Here is a 19,014-nt window from a genome sequence, read left to right as displayed (position 1 = left end):
CCCTTTCACTCTTGCTGTTATTCTTCTGTCACACCCACTCCACCCTGCCTGCACTCTCTTCTTCACCCATCTTGTGGATTATCTGTTGCTTTGTGTTGCTTGGTTTTATGTTTAGAAAGATTAATAAAGGTACTGGTTAAACTACATAACATAGGGGGAAATATAGCATAACTTCTCACCCGTGTGAAGGTGAACAAGAACAAATGTGAGTGCAGTTCTTAAATAAGGTGTGAGACATACTGCAATGGGAAGGGAAAGGGGAGGGAGGGAAAGCAAAGAAATGCAGTGTGAGAAAAAAGGAATCTAAAACTACACAAACAGCAATGAAAATTAATACATTTAGTGAGCATAAAAAAAGTAGAACAAATGGGTAAACTGGCTCTGAACCTGTTTAGAAGTATAACCAAAAATATATGTCAGACCAAATTATTAGAAACATCCCACAGCACTGCTTCCAAGCAACAGCCCTCTGCCACTGTACTGAATCATAACTGCAGCCAGGTGTCTCTAATAAACTGGCAACTCTATTTACTGTACGTTCAGTAAACTGCGACTCCCGTCGTTCTTTGCGTCGGTGTGTCAACATGGCGCCTGTCTGCCGGACAAAAGGCGAATCTGTCTGACGGCGGATTGAAGCCCAATTAGAAGCAGAGGAGACATTTTGGGAAAACTGTCAGTGTCTGTGTGTCCCTGCGCCCCGAGGCGATAGATATATGGTAAAACAAACATCCGCGGAGGCTCTTGGACTGGAATAATAAGGTAAGTTAAGTCCTCCAGCTCCAACTACTGCTGTCTTCAAACGGTCCTGCCAGGAGCCCGATGCATTTCCTTTTTTCTGTCTGATAACTGCAAACTCCTTAAAAAATCCCCAGTGCCACCGCAGCGGTGTTTTCCCGCGGCGGTTAAGTTTCACACTATCAAAACTGATATTAGCGGTTTTGTCTGAAAAATAACGACTCGGGCTCTCATTCGGCGGGTGTGTAGTTCTCCAAGAGTCACTTAATAAAAAATAATGTCAACTTTTCCAGTTGCTGTACAATGCTCGCTAATGCGGTGCACTGTGTATTCCAGCAGAGCGTCGTAATTACGCTGAATAATGAAAGTCATAATAATTGCCCTATTCCACTGTGTTTACTAGGAGTTAGTTTATAAGATGTATGCCGAATTCATGTATTGTTATCCATTATATGTAAAACGTATTAGGACATTTTCTATCGAGAAGTCAGTGTTTTCCTCGAAGCAGGAGGAAAATAAAATCCAGTTTTCTTTAACGCGATTCGGCGTTGAAGTTGACGATCTAAAGACGGACCTCTGCATCGGATTTACCTTAAGATTGGCTGTTACAGTATAACATCTGGTGACAACAGTCGACTAGTTTGTCTTGCGTTTCAGGTTTAGAGTCCAGTTAAAAAGTTTCCTGCTGTAATTTAAGGACTTTGTGCATGTGCACAGCTGGCACATGTCTGCTACCAGTTCATGCCACGTCTGGATAGGACTTTAAGTAGGTCACTGGGTTCAGGAATGGTAATAGCTTTCCTAATGTCTTTGACTTTATTTGCTCTACTTGAAGAAAGAAAAGTCATAACCCACAGTGTGAAGTTTTGTTTTTGGTTTTTTTCAGGGAGACAGCTGGATTTATTTATTTATTTTTGACTGATTATTAGTTAAAAAGATCTGTAGAGTAAAACTTTAATGCCCCAAAGAGACAGGTATCCTACAGTCTCAAGAGGGAAACGTTCAAATTTTTTTTTAAGAAATAGCAGATGGAATCAGTAAGAATATGAATTCATTCTCTGAAGCTAAGTTTGGAGAGAGAGAGCAAACCTTCACCTTGGAGGTAGCATTTGCAACTCAAAGGATGCTAAGGGTTCAAAATGGTCCGTAACATTTGTTCTAGATGCTGAAGGTCACTAAGGGTGACACCAGCAATCTTGGAGCACACCTTGACAGATTTGCCACGCTTGCTTCTGTTTTTAACACAAGGAGAGTGGCAAATTATAGATGATGAAAACGAGGAACTTCCTTAAAAAGAGCAACCGTTGATTTCCTTTTTTTTTGTTTTTTTACATACAGCATGAATCAATCATATTAGGCACTGTTCTTGTCTGCACCTCAAAAAGGAAGTGTGTGCATATGTGTGTTTTCATGTACTCCATGCAGTGCTTAGCAGGCATGAGCCAGTGCCAAATACTATTCAATTATCGGTAAATCTGTCTGTGCTTGCACACATATCCTGTTATTTATCTGCTGGTTTTGTGACAAAGACTATCAAAGCTACACACATCCATTTAAAAGCTAGACAGAGGGATATTATTTTACTGACATTGTGGCATCTTATGAAGGGCGTTTCTCTGATTTTGTTTAAATGGGGTGGCACAAAAGAAGAACAAGGCAGGAGGGGCCCACAGAAAATCAGAATATTTGATAAAAAGTAAATACAGTGCGGGAACTTGGTGCAGAAAACACTGGGAAAGATTTTTCAGTGTTTCAATGGGCGTTGTTTTGTATTAAACCGACCCTTTATTTAAGTAGGGTTATGAGTATTATTTAAGTAACACAAAGGTATTAAAGGTTTACCATCAAAATATACCGGCAGAATTGTAGACGCTATATTATCACATTACAATTATTGATTCTTTGATGTGTATATAATTTTAATGCTTTAGCTGGAGATGCTTTTAAATACTTTATATGCCACTGAGTAGCTTTATCGATAATAATACAGCATAATATCACGTAATTTATATTTTTAAAAGCTCCAGAATATTAAGTAATGCAGCTTTAAAATAAATTGTATGGAGTACAAAATGTGGCAAAGAGCATCATATTGAGTAGAAGCGCAAAAAATACTTAAAGTACAAGTACATTAAAATCCACTTCAGTAAAGTGCTAGTGTACATTTACTGGATACATCTGCTATTTCCTTATTTTAACAATGATTACAACTGTTGAAGATTACATTTGGACTGCTTTAACAAGGTACCTTGTCTGTCTGTGCTTTATCTGTGTTATCCTTTTACCAAAGTTAGTGTGGTTGCCAGACGGTGTTAACATTTTAATGGCAAACCTCAGCTGGCTGGATGAAAACCTGATATGGAAGCTACAGTTTCAAATACAGCGAATAAATGTTGGTTTCCTGCCTTAATATGGTTTACTGTTAGTGTTCTCTGCTGAAAGGAAAGGTGGATTTTTGGTGGCATTCACTCATGTCTGCTAGGCATTGTTAATTGACCTCTATCTGATTACTTTCTCATTTGCCTCCTCATCACATGTTGTCACATGTTTAAAATTCTGTCTGTCTGTTCCTGACTTTGCAGAGAAGTAATACAACAAGTAGAAAAAAATCTGTGTTAGCTAAAACTTTTTGTGAGGTTTCTTCTTTTTTTTTTTTAAACCTCTTAAAGTCCCGCTGGCAACCAGTGATCAGGTTAGGGTTAGATTCAGAGCTGCTCTTTGCATTTTGTAACTTTAATTAGAAAAGAAAAGCTATAGTCAATGCAAGAGTCTTCTATTCTTCCTGAAATTATGCTTCTTTGTTATGTAACTAAAATGCAATGCCAACCCTGGTGCTGCACCTGAGCAGTTCACTGTTGACCCGCTGGATGTTAAGAGAGGTTCAGTTTGAGACTTTAAAGCCAGACTTTGATGAGTTCTTCTAGTTTGCACTTACGGTACATGAAATCTTTGAAAATGCCTTGACTGGATCTTTCTTTGTTTAAAAGTGGAATAAATATAAAAATCTAAAGTCAGTCCTTGGCTTCATTTTTTTGGTAATCTTCCATTGTTAATGTTAATCTTAGGTTACAAACTGAGGTTGAATCTCCAGAATTTGAAGGTTCAGATGTTTTTAGTTAGAAGCTTCTTCAACCTTTTTCTTTTAAAGCTGTTTTAGTCAGCATGTCTTCCTCGGTTGGACCCCACGTCTCCTCCAGTTTCATGTGGATTAGTGATATTACACCTAAAAATTTTTCACTCTTAAATGCTGGACTTTATCTGTCCTTAATTGTCCTTTCTCACATGGGGCACGTGGCACTATATAGTTGCTCCAGAAGCGTTGTCACTACTGGCAGTCCTGGTTCAGGTGAGGGTGATGCCTGGGTGGAGCGTGTAGGAGGGCGCCCACTCGCTCTCTCCAAATTCTCCAGACAATTACTCTTTTTAATTTCTCATACAGGCGCAATGGGATGTCGCAAGGACTTTGCACTAGGGAGCTGGCAAGTTAAAGAGTTTTTAATGCTCAATTTGATTGAGTCGGACATTTACGTTCTCACTTACAGCTCCGCTGAGTAATGAGGAGAACAAGTGCAGCGCTGCAGTGAATGTGTGAAAGACAGTTCCCCTCAAAATAAACATCTATTTTTAGTATGCACAAAGATCAACTGATTTACCAGTGGTACTTGATGTTAAGGCATATTGTAAAGAATACAGATGTTTCCTTTTGTGTTGAATTTGTGTTAGAAGTAAAAAAAAAACCTAAAAAAAAACCAGCCAAGTAAAGCAAACAGACTGTGAAACAACTGAAGATATGTTTGATTTTTGAATACGCATAACAAAATGTTGCACAGGTGATCGCGATCAGTGATTATCAAATTAAATGAAGTATATAAATAGTTTAGATAATCATTTTTGTGGTAACGTTTTCTTTATTGATCTTGTGTATCAGTCTAACTTCAGTATGAGTCATCCTCTGCAGCAGGGAGGGAAAGTATGAAGCTTTGCTGCCTGAAATGTAGATTTTTCTTGGCATTCTTCCCAAGATGCAAACACACACTCACCCGCAACCTCCCTCTCTTATATCTGTACGTGTTGATATGCCTGCTGACTTTGATTTTCTGCTGTGGCCTGTTTTTCTTCTCTGCGCCAGAAAGAAAAGCACTGAGACAGATGTTTTATCTCTTATTTCTCTGTTTATCTTCCTCGCTTGCTCTCCCGCTTTCCTCCCTCGGTTCAGCCTTGTGACTGTTATGACAGTTTTTTTCAGAAGTGACAAATTCACTGTGCAGTTATAGATAAGAATTAAAATTTAATGCGCCAGGGCTGCATTGAGGGGGGAATGCATTTGATTTAAAAATCATACAATAGCACACAGTGAATTGGGTGAATAACATATTTGTGTAACTTTAAAATGATTAGAGGAACCAAAAGCTCATCAGCTGTAATAAAATGCTTATTAAATGTGTAGGAATGCGCTTCATATCTGGACAGCAGCTGCTGAGTGGTGACGTCTTACTGTGTGTGTGTGTGTGCGCGTGTGTGTGTGTGTGTTGTAAATCTGCAGGCAGGAAGTTACCAGATGTGACTATACTGGCATTTTTTTTCTGTGATTCTTTCAGATGTGAAGCTCATTGTGCAGAAAAAAGTCTGCAATGAGCTAAAAACTAGTGATTTTCATTTTGTTTCATAAAACTTGCACTATTTATGGAAAGCATTTATTTTTCTGACTAGTCATTTCAAGGTATGCATTTTTTAAACACCTCTAAAGTGTTTAGTTCTGTTGTCAGTACATAGAAGCACTACGCATGCCTGCATTGCAAACACTTCACAGCAGTCATGAGGATAGTGTTACTGTGCAGTGGGCACTGATTACTGTCAGCTAGAGGTGGGCGATATAGCCTCAAAATTATGTCACAATATTTCGTGAAAATGTGCAATAATGGTGTTTTTCATCATGTTAAAAAATACTGAACAGTGTTTTGTTGATGCTTGTAGCTTGCTGGCAACAGCATATAGAAGTGTACCCAAATAAAGGGCGTTTTCAATCTCTCTTATCCAGTGAGCTGCTATCACTGATGACACACTACCTAATCCAAAGTGTGAATCTATTGAAGCAAGCTACCAGCAGCAGCAGGGCATTATAGTGCAATAGTGATGACACAGCATTATATGCAGTGACATGGCATAAGTCAAATGTAAGCCAGTGTTTTTTCTTTTCTTTTTTAGTGTTTTCTCTGGAGATTTTAAATATAAACTAAATGCTTAACACTTTAGTTTAACCAGAACTGCATCAGTTATTTCCATCTGCCATTTGCTCTTCCCGTCATATGGAGTTCAACTGGCAATGCTTGGTTAATTCATTTGTTTACATTTGGATTGCACATCACGGACTACCAGCATCTCTCCTTCCTAGACTGGTTGTTTGTTTGTTGTTTTCACCTTCAGCTGAAACAGTTTTCTTGCTTTTGTTGGAGGTTGTTGAAATAAGGGACTGTAAATGCATGGCGTTGCTATAGCAAAGGTATTGCAATATGACACTTTTATATTATGTTAAAATTTATACCAGTGTTAGCTCAGACAACTCTACTAAACAGTTTTAAAATAATCTCGTACAGGATGTTCCAGCAGTGTGAGGAGCCTCGCTTCACCATCGAGCAAATTGACCTCCTCCAGAGGCTACGGAGGACGGGCATCACCCAGGCAGAGGTTCTCCATGCTCTGGACACCCTGGATCACCTGGATCGGCAGCATGGGCACAAGTTGACCCATAAACCTTCCTATATGCCACCTTCGTCTTCCAGCACTGTCGCCGCCTCTTCTTCCATGACTTCTACCGCCACTCAGACAAGTTTTCCCAACAACCGCCTCTCATTGTCCCCTAATAACAACTTTGACACCACCTCCCCACCTCTGCCTGTTCCGGTAGCCTCACCTAATACCATAACAGCAGTAGTGCCAAACGGTTTGGTTGCCGTTACCAATGGGAAGCTTTCACCACCCCGGTTTCCTCTTGGGGTGGTTAGCGCTACTGTAACCACACCAGGGTATGCGTTTGAAGCTAGTGAAGAGGACATAGACGTTGATGAAAAGGTGGAGGACTTGATGAGGTAAGAACAGCCCTTTAAATGGCAGGTAAAACAAGGGCACACCAGCTAAGAGCAGATTAGATGTTCTAGAAAGTTATTTTGGAGGTTGTTTTTCAGGGTGTGCATTCAGACAACAAGATTAGGAAACAGCTTTTTTTTATTGTTTTAATTTGTATTAAATGTTGACTACAAGAGACAGCAATGATTTTATTTCCCTTTACAGGACTCACAAAGGTGATATTTCTGGTTTATTGGAAGGGTTAGTTTGAATGAAAGACTTCAAGGCTGAGGAGAAACTGGCTAGTTTGCCAGATCTACATCTAGCAATCATAAAGCACAGCAGACAAGTGCTTTGTCAAGTGTTTTAGTCTGGTACTCCATGCCGTAAATGCCAGTAGACCAGCCTTCCCTTGATTCAATAATATAACACCTAGAATTTTTTTTTTTTTTTATAAAATAGTTTTACCGGTATTTTTGAAATACATACATGTAATACTTGCATGTACACTCAATTGGAAAAGTCAGCATAGGAGGAACCTGCATGTATGATATTTTGATAGTCAGCCCTGGTAATGAGTGACGGAAAAGGGACTCTTGCCAACCAACTGCATTTAGTGCTACAAAGATTATAACACTACTTTCTTTAGTTTACTGCAAAAACAATAATAATTTGGAATTCAGATAGGTGCATGTTGCTTTTAAAGACACATGTACAGTAATTTGCAGCAGCAGAGGGTATGTGTTAATACAGAGGGTCCTGATTCCTGACAAGGCTGCTTGTAGCTCACTCTGAATATGAATATGATGCGATGATTGCTGCCAAACAAATACTCACACATACAAAATGAACACAAGTACACACATCCAGTCTAGTGCCTCTCATCTGTAGTCTGCAGCCAGACGGCAGCAATCAGCAGTATTGATTTGAAGATGCGTGAAAATGAAATCAAAGGAGAAGGAGAGCAAGGAATATTACAGCAGCACACATTCAGGTACAACAGCCTGTAATGTATATTTGAACTGCAGACAGTTATATCTGGTATAAGAATAGTGATTGTTGTGTTGCCGTGTGTTAATTAATATCAGGCTTGTAATGTTGAAAATTTAAATGTGTTGTACCTTTTTCTTCTCCCTTCTTGTAGGAGGGACAGTGCTGTGATCAAGGAAGAGATTAAATCCTTCCTGGCGAACCGACGTATATCCCAGGCTGTGGTTGCTCAGGTAACAGGTGAGTATAAATTGAATCTGTTTGGTAAAACACAAGCAGAAATGTTGGTGTGTGAACAAGCACCAGACCCCCACAAGTGTGACTCTGGTCCCGCTCCTCCAGGGATCAGTCAGAGCCGGATCTCCCACTGGCTCCTACAGCAGGGATCGGACCTCAGCGAGCAGAAGAAGCGAGCGTTCTTCCGCTGGTACCAGCTGGAGAAGACCAATCCTGGTAACAACTAATTTCTCCAACAGCTCTACATTTCTCATAAAACTTTTCTGTAACTTTTCCACCTGTGGAAAAAATACTGTAAAATAAAACAGTAGGAGGGAGTTTTTTAATAACTAGTGTGCTGCTTTGAGTGTGTGACTCACTGTGTTGTCTTTTTTTTTTTTTTTTTTTTTTTTATAGCAAGAGCGAAAGATTTTTTTTATTTTTTAGGCTTAATCAGAATCAGAGATGTTTAGACACGAGTCAACAACTAATATTGAATATTTAAAATTACAAAAGAAGCTTACAGCCAGTAATAGATCAATAATAAATAATAAGACTATGCTGTTGCCAGCAAGCTACAAGCATCAACAAAACACTGTTCAGTATTTTTTAACATGATGAAAAACACCATTATTGCACATTTTCTGTGCTATTAGTTACACAGTAAAACAACAGACTCTGGCACATTTCCGCTGTCAAAAGGAAGTTTTTATTGAATGAAAAAATGTTTTTTGAATAGTTTCTGACCAGCAGTGGGCTGAAACAAAGTTATGTTTTATGGTGGAGTTCATTATTTCTGCCATTACTGGGTAAGAAATGCCTAATAAGATTTACAAAAAGTCTTCTTTAATGTTTTTCAGTATAAGCATTTATAATTTGGGCACTCTTACAACCATAGCAGAGATCTTTGTAAGGAGTTACAATTACTAAGTGTTAAGCGATAGTAGCTGTTTCAAGTTATAACATATGTTAACATTAATGTAAACATATTAAAAGAAATGTGTAAGTTTTATAGAGCTATCTACATGCTAATCAGCTAGATTTTAGATATTTCAAACAGATCAGATGACTGGATCTAAATTGGATACAGATCCTGGAGCGGCTTGAATCCATGTTCCTCTCTGCAGCTGCATATTGAAAAATAAATGCTTTAAAATATATTTAGTTCAGAATGTTAAAGTCCTTTCAGCCTCGTCTAAGTTAGAAATTAGTTATTCACATCATCACCACCTCTGACTGACATTTTTCTATCAATGTGACCAACTATGACATATAAGTTAGTGATCATTAATCAGTGTATTATGTGTCTAAAGATTTATACAGAGACAAAAGTTTGATTTAGACAAGGATTGCTGTGGTAATGTACAGTAAATGCTTCCAATGGCACGAAACTGACTTCCAGAACCTACTAATTTACAGAACCTAGTAAATCTCATTGATCTTTTGTCATGTTTGATGCTCCAGGTGCTACTCTGGCAATGCGAGCCACCCCCATACCACTGGAGGAGGTGATGGACTGGAATCAAGCTCCTCCTACATTTGGTTCGGCCCCCGGGGGCTTCCGTCTGCGACGAGGGAGCAGATTTACCTGGAGGAAGGAGTGTCTGGCTGTCATGGAGGGGTGAGGATGAGGAGGGGTACTGATGTAGAATTGTAGAACTGATGTAAGAAGAATTGAAAGTAACAAAGTGCAATGTGTATCTGCAGCTATTTCAATGATAACCAGTATCCCGATGAAGCCAAGAGAGAGGAGATTGCCACTGCCTGCAATGCTGTCATACAGAAACCAGGTACAGTCTTACTGGCGAAAGGTTGTGAATTGCATCCCAAATTAAGTATTAGTGATTGGGGAAACAAATTATTAGATTTGCTATTTAGTATAAATATGTTAACTACTTCTTTGGCTTAATATGTATTTATTAATTAGAAGAACTGCAGGATCCCAAACTTAATTTTTCTAACTGCATTGTAAAGCTAGTTATGTCCTAGACTGTGTGTGTGTGTGTTTTACAGGAAAGAAGCTGTCTGATTTGGAGAGGGTAACATCCCTGAAGGTCTATAACTGGTTTGCGAACCGCCGCAAAGATATCAAGAGGCGTGCTAATATTGGTAATGTCTACGTCTGTGTGTGTGTGTGTGTGTGTGTGTGTGTGTGTGTGTGTGTGTGTGTGTGTGTGTGTGTGTGAGTGAAAGAGAGATACACGTTAGATGTTGTATACTACACTATGGTTTGGTGTAAATAAATAAAGAACCCACAGGAAATCACTTGTGCTGTATCTATGTGCTTAAGAGCATTATGTGCAAGTAGCACGCACAAGAGCTTGTGTTTCACTTTAACAGAAATCCTAATTGTGTGAGGTTCTTTTTCTGTGTCACCCAGTTCACACTAGTATTGCTGGTCATCACAATAGACAGTGTTAAATTTCTCGCACACCTGAAGAGGAAACAGGATGTTGTTTTCTTTCCGAGAAGAGCAGCTTCTGAATAGTTGAATCACTGTTGTCCTTATTTTGAGTGTGTTGCTGTTTTGTAGCTGAGTCGATATGCTATGATGACGTTTGTGTTTTTGAAGAAGCAGCCATCTTGGAGAGTCATGGCATCGAGGTTCAGAGTCCAGGAGGTCAGTCCAACAGCGACGACGTGGATGGCAACGACTTCCCTGACCAGGTAAACTATATACGTGAATTCCTACATCTTAATGTCTGAACATAGAAACACAAACCCCCTAAAAAGAACAAAGCAGGAACTCTGTATTTTTAAAGTTAATTGCCTCTCTGATTTTCCCCATGAGAACTGTCCTGGTCTCCATAATTGTTTTTCAAGGGGCTCGGCATAACCTCAATAAGCCATTGTTATTAATGACACCCACAGCTGTTGCTGTTGTGATTATGTTGCTCACTTGTGCACAGCTTGTGTTTGTGCTAGATTTTTGCTTCTCAACACTTGTGTTGGACTGTTGTATGTACCATATATCTTGTGCCTTCAACAACTCTGTATCACTACAATGACAACTGTCACAATGTTGACTATTTATGTAGAAAGCATGTAGCAGTTCTGCGTCTTTGCTCTGTAAATCTGTGGATGATTAGTTTGTAACGTTAGCAAATTACTTGATCAGCCCAAAGCCTTTGGATCAAATGGTCTACCTGATCCTTTCAAGGCAGTGTTCTCCCACATGAAACCAATTGCATGTAATCAGTGCTACAGGGACACTACATTTAGCAAGTATTTGCAGAAGAAAGAAAGTTCAGGGTCGGATTTGGTCTTGAAAACTGAAATGTTTGTCACAGTCCTTCGAACAGAAATCACTCCACAGATTGTTAGAGACAACAGAGTGTTGACGATCTTCTTTATTTACAGTCGGTCAATACTTAGGGAATAAAAAGTGTTTGACACATGAAAAAATAGCAAAACACAAATGTAACTCGCTCGTATTGCTCCAATATGAGGAGAAATCTCTCCGATAAGTCGACTTAGCGTGGGAATTTGTTCATAGTGCTTGTATGTTTAATAAAAATTAATGTTTGGCCCCAGTGTGTGAATGATCAAAATCACAGAAATATATGGTGACACCGATAACTTGCCTCTGCCTTGTATAACTTGTTTGCTGGTTTTTCACAGGGCTGTGAGGTGTCCTTATTTGATAAGAGACCTTCAGCAAGGCAGTTCAGTTTCAGTCGAGCTGACCTGTCCTCTCCAACCCAGGTACAGCTGGAGCACATCTACACCCGCCTTACATTTATCAGCGATTCCACACGGAGCTACAGATCCACTCAACCTTCTTTTTTCTTATCCCCTCACTCAGGTTCCCACACTGCTTCCGAGCTGGTTTTCTGCCCTGGGTAGAGGGGGCGTGTCTGGACAGAGGGCCGCATCTCTTATTGGTCGCTCCCTAATATCAGGCGCGGTTCCTCAGATGGAAGGTTCCAGACTAACAGGTGTTTCCTGGTCCCCTCCTTCCCCCTCTCTCCAAGACGAGCCCACAGTTCACAGTGCCCTGTCCGAGGCCCAGGATCCAGTCAGTTTGGAGAAGGCGGCGGCAGTGAGTGACAGCAGCCCGGTGGTAACCAATCAGGGGGATGGCGCAGGGTGCAGCGTGGGGAATGACATCAAGACGGAGACTCTGGAGGACGACTGAAAGGAGGGGCAGATATCACAGCTGTCAGAGCGATAAACAGGTGTCATTATATGCAAGCAGATTTTATAGGAATGTAATAATAAGTGGAAAAAAAATGACCAAAAGTCGTGTAAAGTCCAACCCTGAGATACCTCCCAACCCTACCTCCAACCACCAACCTGCTCTGCTACGCTCGTATAGGCATTATTATTGTATTATAATTATAATATTAACAATAAGCTTTTATTTGTTAGTGTTCCCCAGCAACCTGTGGAAAATTTAAAATGTACCTAAAAACAAATTCAGCAAAGAAAGTGAAATAGGACGCACCTATAAGGGAACACATGCTGTAGCTGTCCGTTTTCTTTGTTGATTGTTTATGTTGAGGCATTTTAAATCTTCCATAGAAGGCTGATAAACAGGACTTTCATGCATTGTGCAGATTTTCTTGGAAAACTGCTTTTTTTTTTCACAGCAGGACAACACTGTATTTGACATGGAATTCCAAACATTTCAGGGTCTTGCACTGTGATCACAACACAACTTAACAGCCTCAAAAGATAAATGCGTTCATTTTAGTTTATATTAACTGATAGTTATAAAGTGTTGCAGCACATTTCATCACAGTTCTTTATATTTAAAATTTTATATTTAATCTTAGGGTAACAGCATATAAGTAATCTGTCTCTGGGCCCAAAATGTCTGAAAAATGTTTAAGAAAAAAAAAAGGGAGAAAAACAGTATGAGCCTCCCCTGCCTGATAAGATAAACTCAATGTGTAGAAGCAGCAAAGGCCATAATGATTGAAACACCGATAATGCAATTTTATCATTACTAAATCTTTCAGAATTTATTGTTTTTACTTGTATTCAGATTTTACTTGTATTCGTGTGGTTACTTATAGGCTGCAAGTTTATATTGAAAATTCAGCCGCCTAAGGTTTTCAGGCACTAATTTGGACTTAAATGTGATTTATTTCTATTTACAATAGTGAAATTACCCTTTATAAATATTTAAATACTGTGAATTTAGTAGCGTTTAAACTAATTAGGGCCTCAGTTTCCAGTGAGAATTTAAATCCTGTATGGCTTTACTTTGCTTCCAAATCAATAACAAGTTTGTTTTTTTTTTTTATTTCATTTTTTTGTTTTGTTTTTTTTGAGAGAGTTGTATGAAAACTAGAAACCTGGGCGTCCTTGTGACCGGGTGACGTTTATTCATTCGTACCCAGTTACCTGCTGGATTATATAATTAATAATCAACACATATCATTCAGCTGAGAGGAAGTCAGTAGTGTCAAAAAGCTGTTTAAATACTAAAGATTAAAATGTAAAGTGAATAAATACAGATGGGTGATAAATTAAAGGAAACTGAACCACTTAACTGAAACTGAACCTACAGTGTTAGGATCCAGTTTGGGCCTGTTTGTCCCTGTAGAGGGAAAGGTCACAATAACTCTACTTTCCTAATAAGGGCGTTCTCTTCCAGGCTGGCAGTGCATTGTATCTTTAGGCATGCAGTCTGCATATAGCTTTCAGACGTGCTTTAAGTTTTTCTAAACATGGTCTATCTTTTGATTTTCATTTTTTTTTTTAAATGGTTATCTTTTGAGGTGAAAAAGCAAGTATGTTTGGTGTTAATGTCACTGGCTGGAGGCCATTGATTGGTAAACATTTGGTGCTTGGAAAGCAGCTGTGGCTGAGAGAGCCATTCATAAACTGATTGGAAGATTAGTGGTTCAGTTTGCACGTTGAATTGTCCTTGGGCAAGATGCTGAACCCCATATTAACACATTTGAGATGTTCAATACGGGTGCTGATATGATAGTTAGTAATGTAAAAAACCTGATATTCCGACTATATTGGCCCATATGTTTTTTCTTTCTCTAACATTTGTTGTGTAGCTATTTATTTACTTGTTTACACTCTGGTTTTTGTGTTTGCATTGTACCAAACATAGACATTTGAAACGTGTTTGCTGTTGTAAGTGCTGATGCAATAGATCGGTAAGTGGCTAATATCATTGCCCCCGATGTATCTATCAGAGCGCGAGTGTTTGCACCATATTCTTAAAGGCCCATAGTATGCAAGCACTATATGAATACAGGTCTATTTAACGTTCACCAGTTTGGCAGTGTTGGGTTGTGCTTATTTTGTGTGAGCCGATGAACAGAAAAAAATGAGCCAAGAAAACAACTTTTGAAAACAGAAAGCAGACTCTTGTAAGCTGTGAAGTCACCAGACTGTCACCAGAATTACACTCACTTGGGCACCTATGGGAGAATGTGGGCTAGTTAGAGAGGACTCTGAAAACACCAAATGAGGGAATATGTTTTGGAGGAATGCTGTTCATCCCTGTAGTAGAGTTTTAGAAATTTGGAGAATCACTGAATTTCCAGTGCATGAAGGGCCAACACCTTGACACGACATTGGGTTTTTCCTTTAATTTGTTACCCATCTTTCTAATATGTGTGTGTGTGTGCGTAGACACACAGACTATACTTAAATACAGTATATCTATCCAAATCCATTTCTTTGTACACTATATAGACATATTAGCTTCAAATGAGAGAAACTATCAGTATGAGTCTTATCATGTTGGTGAAAGACGAGTGAAACATTAGCCAAAGTATTAAGTTTTAAAATTTTGTGTATTTTCTGAGTGTATGATAATCATGGATGAAACTGTGTGTTTGAGATATGCTAATCAAAGACGCATCAGATGTGTTAAAAACTATTTCAAGCAAATGCATCATTTTTATATTCTTTTTCAGGTATATCTGTGTTTGTGCTCGATATGCCATGTGTTCAAAACACACACTGTCACTTTTAAGCTGTATTTTCATTTTGAATGACACTTAATTTGTTTATGGTGCTTTGAGTCCTTGTTGATATATTTCACTAGTCACTAAGACTGACTGACAGGCCAGAGGAGGTTATTTCTTTTGAAATCACCATAAGAAGAAATCTCCTTTAATAATTAAAAAACCAAGTAAATATTTGAGGTAAAATTGAGGATATTTAAGGTTAGTACAGCCATTGTAGAAGTATTTTTAAAAGCTGAAGGCATGGAAGCGTCTAATAAGCCATAATTTAACTGTCTAAGTCAGATACACTCCTTGGTCTTCACATGTGGGTTCAAAACACCCAAGACAATAATGGCGAAGAAGTCCAGATGTGGGTGACGTCACAGCGATGCCGTCTTTACTAAACTGCTCGTGGTTCATATTGTTAAAGCTCCAGAACCCTAAAATAATTTCCAGATCAGTTTTGTAGTGAATACAAAATCATCCACCGGTCAAAAGTGAGTAAGGGCTCTGGGGCTTTTGGTTTAAACGCCGTCCTAGTCATGCACTCCCAAAATGTTCTGCACACTAAGCACCGTGCTCGGAGCGTTTCAACTACACTAACAGAAATGTCATAGTGATCCAAGCTTTGTACGTACGTCCTGTTCCACCAGAGTCAAGGAGGAGACATGGCTCCTCAGCTGCTTAATGTTCCGCTGATGAACATTAAGATAATTGAAAGATATACGGTCACAAGTATGTCTGAAGGATCCAGGATTTTAACTGAAGATTTTGACAAAATTTTGACTCTGGCTTTGGCTGAAAATGAGCTCAAGTTTGTAGGCGAGAAAAGCAAAACAATGGGTTAAAACACGCTAAAAAAAAGTAAGGATGACTGTAGTCTCCAGTATGAGCAACACGCACACAGACAGACACTTACTAACCTTTAAAACAAAATAAAAAAAAGTGAGTGCAGCTCAGTCACTGCTGACACTATCATTCAACACTATCAGTCCAGCTCTTACATTTGCTTACCTTTTACAGCTGACACTAAAACCTTCTCAAAGGCTAAAACATTAATAATACTACAGTGCAGTGTAACACTTGATAGAAACCTAAATGCTTATGAAGGTGCAGCACACCTCAGCTTCATGCTTAAGTGCCTCATTTTTCTCAGCGCACTGAGGATCAGTGCATGAAGAAGACTTCTACAATGGCTGTACATTTTTAACCGTACTAATGCAGGCGAGTTAATAACATGATGTTCTGTTACACTAAAGCGGCTTCATTCAAACTGGTTCATCGTCACCAGGTGCTTTACAGGCTAAGCTACTAGTTCAGAGTTTAAAAACTCAACATATATACCTCGCTCCCTCCCATTCAGCTATAAGCTACTCCCCGCAGGTTTGTTCACAGCTGCTTCAATGTGAATCAAAGCTTCAAACTAACTGTCGAGCTGATTTGTGTCAGTCCCGTCTGGATCAAACTGTGACAAGGCCGTAAAGATGATTCACGCTGGCTGACAACAGAAGCGTCAGCGGCTTTTCAAAAGGGAAATTTCTCCTCAAACTAGAGCCAGTAAATATCACGTTTAAAGGGAATTTACTCATTTATGAGCTCCAACGTCCACCAGGGTCCATAAAATACGAAATAGTCTCTCTGTCATTCTGGTGGATTTCAGTGTTTCGGGCTAAATGTCTGAGAAACTTTGTTGCATGGTGGAGGATTTCTTTAATTGTGCGGCAGCAGAGCTGTCCTGGGTGTCTTTGCTTTAAGCATTTGAGACATTATTAGTCAGTTATGTAGCTTTCTGTCATTTAATGATTTACACCAAAATTTACAAACCCATCAAAGGGTTACAGATCGTTTTTTATTTAGTTTTTTTCTTTTTAATCTGCTAAGCAGAAGCCTTTCTGAAATGAATCTATGGATTCATTTAGGCCATTGTGCTATTTTGAGATTATTCTTTTTTGCCTTCATGGTCTTCTCATGACATTGCATTTTGGAGGTCTGAAGCAGCCAGTTAGTGTGAGTTTGTGTCATTTTAGCTATTTTGTACATAAGAAAAAGGGAAAGAAAACTGCAAATGAAAAATAAAGGCAAGGTCACAGTCTTAGTTTGATTACCCATCGCGGTCTATTAAAACGATTGGATAGATAAATCTGAGGTGGATCTGTGTCAATAATTTGTTAAGCACCACCAGGAGACCTTACAAAAGTGAGAGTAAACACTGATTTAAACGTTAAGAAATAAGCTAAACCTTCTTACATAAAGAACCCATATTTGCTTCTAATAACAGAAACCTCAGTCTTTTCTGGTGTTTACTGTGCTTTTGTTTGTCTGTTTTGATCTAAATGGACTCTTTTTGTGCCAGAAACTGCCTAATACAGTTAAAGTTCTCATAAAATAAAAAGCAGTAGGACAGAAACAGAAAAGCCTTTGCTCGTGCTGCGTGTTTCCATCTGCCTTCAGTCCTCTGTTGCCTTGTTGAACTGTTTTTCTTTGTTTGTTTGTTTTTTTGGAACAAAAACCTGTGCATATGTTTGGCACTGACTACACCTTGACTCGTCTTTACCTGTGCCATATCCCGCCGTCACTTTGGCCGGTGGTCCACATAGTACAGCAAATACTTTATTCAACAGGAAAGTTTGGATGTGCGATGCTTCCTTTAACAAAATCAGGGTGCATGTTAAGGTTGAGACTGATGCCTCTCATGTGAGGTGCTTTCATTCCTCCTTCATTGCTCAGTGTTGTGATATGCAGTTTCACGTTTAAAGAGTTAAAAAAAAAAATAAAAAAAAAAATCTGTTTTTTGGGTTGTTTTTTTTTTTTTTTTAAATTAAGGTGAAAAACACATCTATCATCCATGTGGTCAACGTGAAATGGAGACGCTCCGGTGTTGATGTTCTCATGTAATCAGCCAGGAGGAAAACAAGCAGTGGTTGCCATTTCACTGTGGCAATAAGCTCTTCAATAAATCTCTGTAAAATGAAAAATATCAAACCTCAGCAGGATCTTTGTTGTATCAGTTTAAATTGATTTTTCTTTGTTTATTTGCTTCTTTTCTATTTCAGGATTTAGTGCCTTTTTTGGACAGTAGACTGTTCTGTAATCGCTATGTAGAAACTCTACATAGGCCTTTTGTTACTTTTTCATCTGTTGGATAAACCTTATGTTATATTTAAGGTGTGTTTTTATTGATATTCTATTTACAAGGGAATAAAAACTGATCAGACTCCATCAGTGTGCTGCTGTGCTTTCTTTACCTGCACATCTCACTACAGAATATTTAAGGCATTTGAGACTTTGGATGAAATCTAACTAGTGAGCAAACTAAGATATAAATGCGTTCAAGTCATCAGGTTTGACCTGAGTGCCTGCTCTTGTCACTATACAGTCTGAAAATAAAACCAGCACAAGTAAAAGAATTTGACATCCAAATAAGGTCATCTGCTTCCTGAGGGCCAAGAGGTTGTGATTAGATTTCTGCCTAATTTCCAAAGTAGTCATTTGTGGTACTGGAACTGGGGAAAAAGAAATAACCCCACCGATATAAAAGATCTGTAAAACAGCTTTGCGCAATTGCATTATGCGTACAGTGTGATCTGTGCCTGGAACCATGGGAGAAAACTAATGAGTATGTGCAGTGGGCTGGACAACAAGAAAAGAAACCAGAAAATAGGAAAACTTGTTTGTCCATAAGCTTTTTCCCTTTTCCCAGTTCAATGAAACTAGCGTGAAACACTCATACCATTATGATTTAAGCATTTTACTCTTGAAGTATGTGTTTTCCCACTTGAGCCCTGCCCAGTGACACGAAATATGCAAACTGCTCAGTTCTGTAGTCTTACTGCTTTAATAATAAATAAATAATTCGGAGTTCAGTTGAATTTCTTTATAGCTCCAAATCACAACAGCAATGGTCTCAAAGCATGTTGTACTTTAACCTCCTAAGACCCAAACTCTTCCACGGCATGCATTTTTAATTTCTCTTTGATATTTGGGCTGATTGGGGCCCGATGAATGTAAAAACAAAGAATTACCAGATTTTTTTTTTTACCTTATTTTTGTTTTTATGAAAAATCAGGGCCACATATGAGGATATTAG

The 19,014-nt window shown here is 38.8% G+C and overlaps 1 protein-coding gene across 3 annotated transcripts; it reads left to right on the top strand.

The window, feature by feature from the left end:
- The first annotated feature begins 554 nt into the window (after positions 1 to 554).
- Positions 555 to 18,140, top strand: LOC308398422 (homeobox-containing protein 1-like). 3 transcript variants are annotated; one of them, XM_080885064.1, is made up of 10 exons: positions 555 to 759; positions 6,330 to 6,821; positions 7,943 to 8,028; positions 8,131 to 8,241; positions 9,469 to 9,625; positions 9,712 to 9,794; positions 10,018 to 10,113; positions 10,583 to 10,671; positions 11,626 to 11,709; positions 11,810 to 18,140. In XM_080885064.1, the coding sequence occupies exons 2-10, from the start codon at positions 6,331 to 6,333 to the stop codon at positions 12,140 to 12,142; spliced, it is 1,530 nt and encodes a 509-aa protein (XP_080741190.1). In that variant the 5' UTR covers positions 555 to 759; position 6,330; the 3' UTR covers positions 12,143 to 18,140. The 3 variants fall into 3 exon arrangements, with proteins under 3 accessions (XP_080741190.1, XP_080741189.1, XP_080741188.1); XM_080885063.1 differs by having other exon boundaries at positions 10,580 to 10,671; XM_080885062.1 differs by having other exon boundaries at positions 10,577 to 10,671.
- Positions 18,141 to 19,014: the final 874 nt, after the last annotated feature.

This window comes from Rhamphochromis sp. 'chilingali', assembly GCF_963969265.1.
Source record: "Rhamphochromis sp. 'chilingali' genome assembly, chromosome: 6".
Classification (NCBI taxonomy): Eukaryota; Metazoa; Chordata; class Actinopteri; order Cichliformes; family Cichlidae; genus Rhamphochromis; species Rhamphochromis sp. 'chilingali'.
Note: the sequence above shows the minus strand (reverse complement) of the source record. Positions and strands in the feature narration are given on the sequence as shown.

Bases quoted from the DNA above. Each gene is read 5' to 3' on its own strand.
- LOC308398422 (XM_080885062.1), top strand. From the start codon at position 6,331: ATGTTCCAGCAGTGTGAGGAGCCTCGCTTCACCATCGAGCAAATTGAC. The intron at 10,672-11,625 runs GTAAACTATATA...GGTTTTTCACAG, and splicing joins GCAACGACTTCCCTGACCAG to GGCTGTGAGGTGTCCTTATT. The intron at 11,710-11,809 runs GTACAGCTGGAG...CCCCTCACTCAG, and splicing joins ACCTGTCCTCTCCAACCCAG to GTTCCCACACTGCTTCCGAG.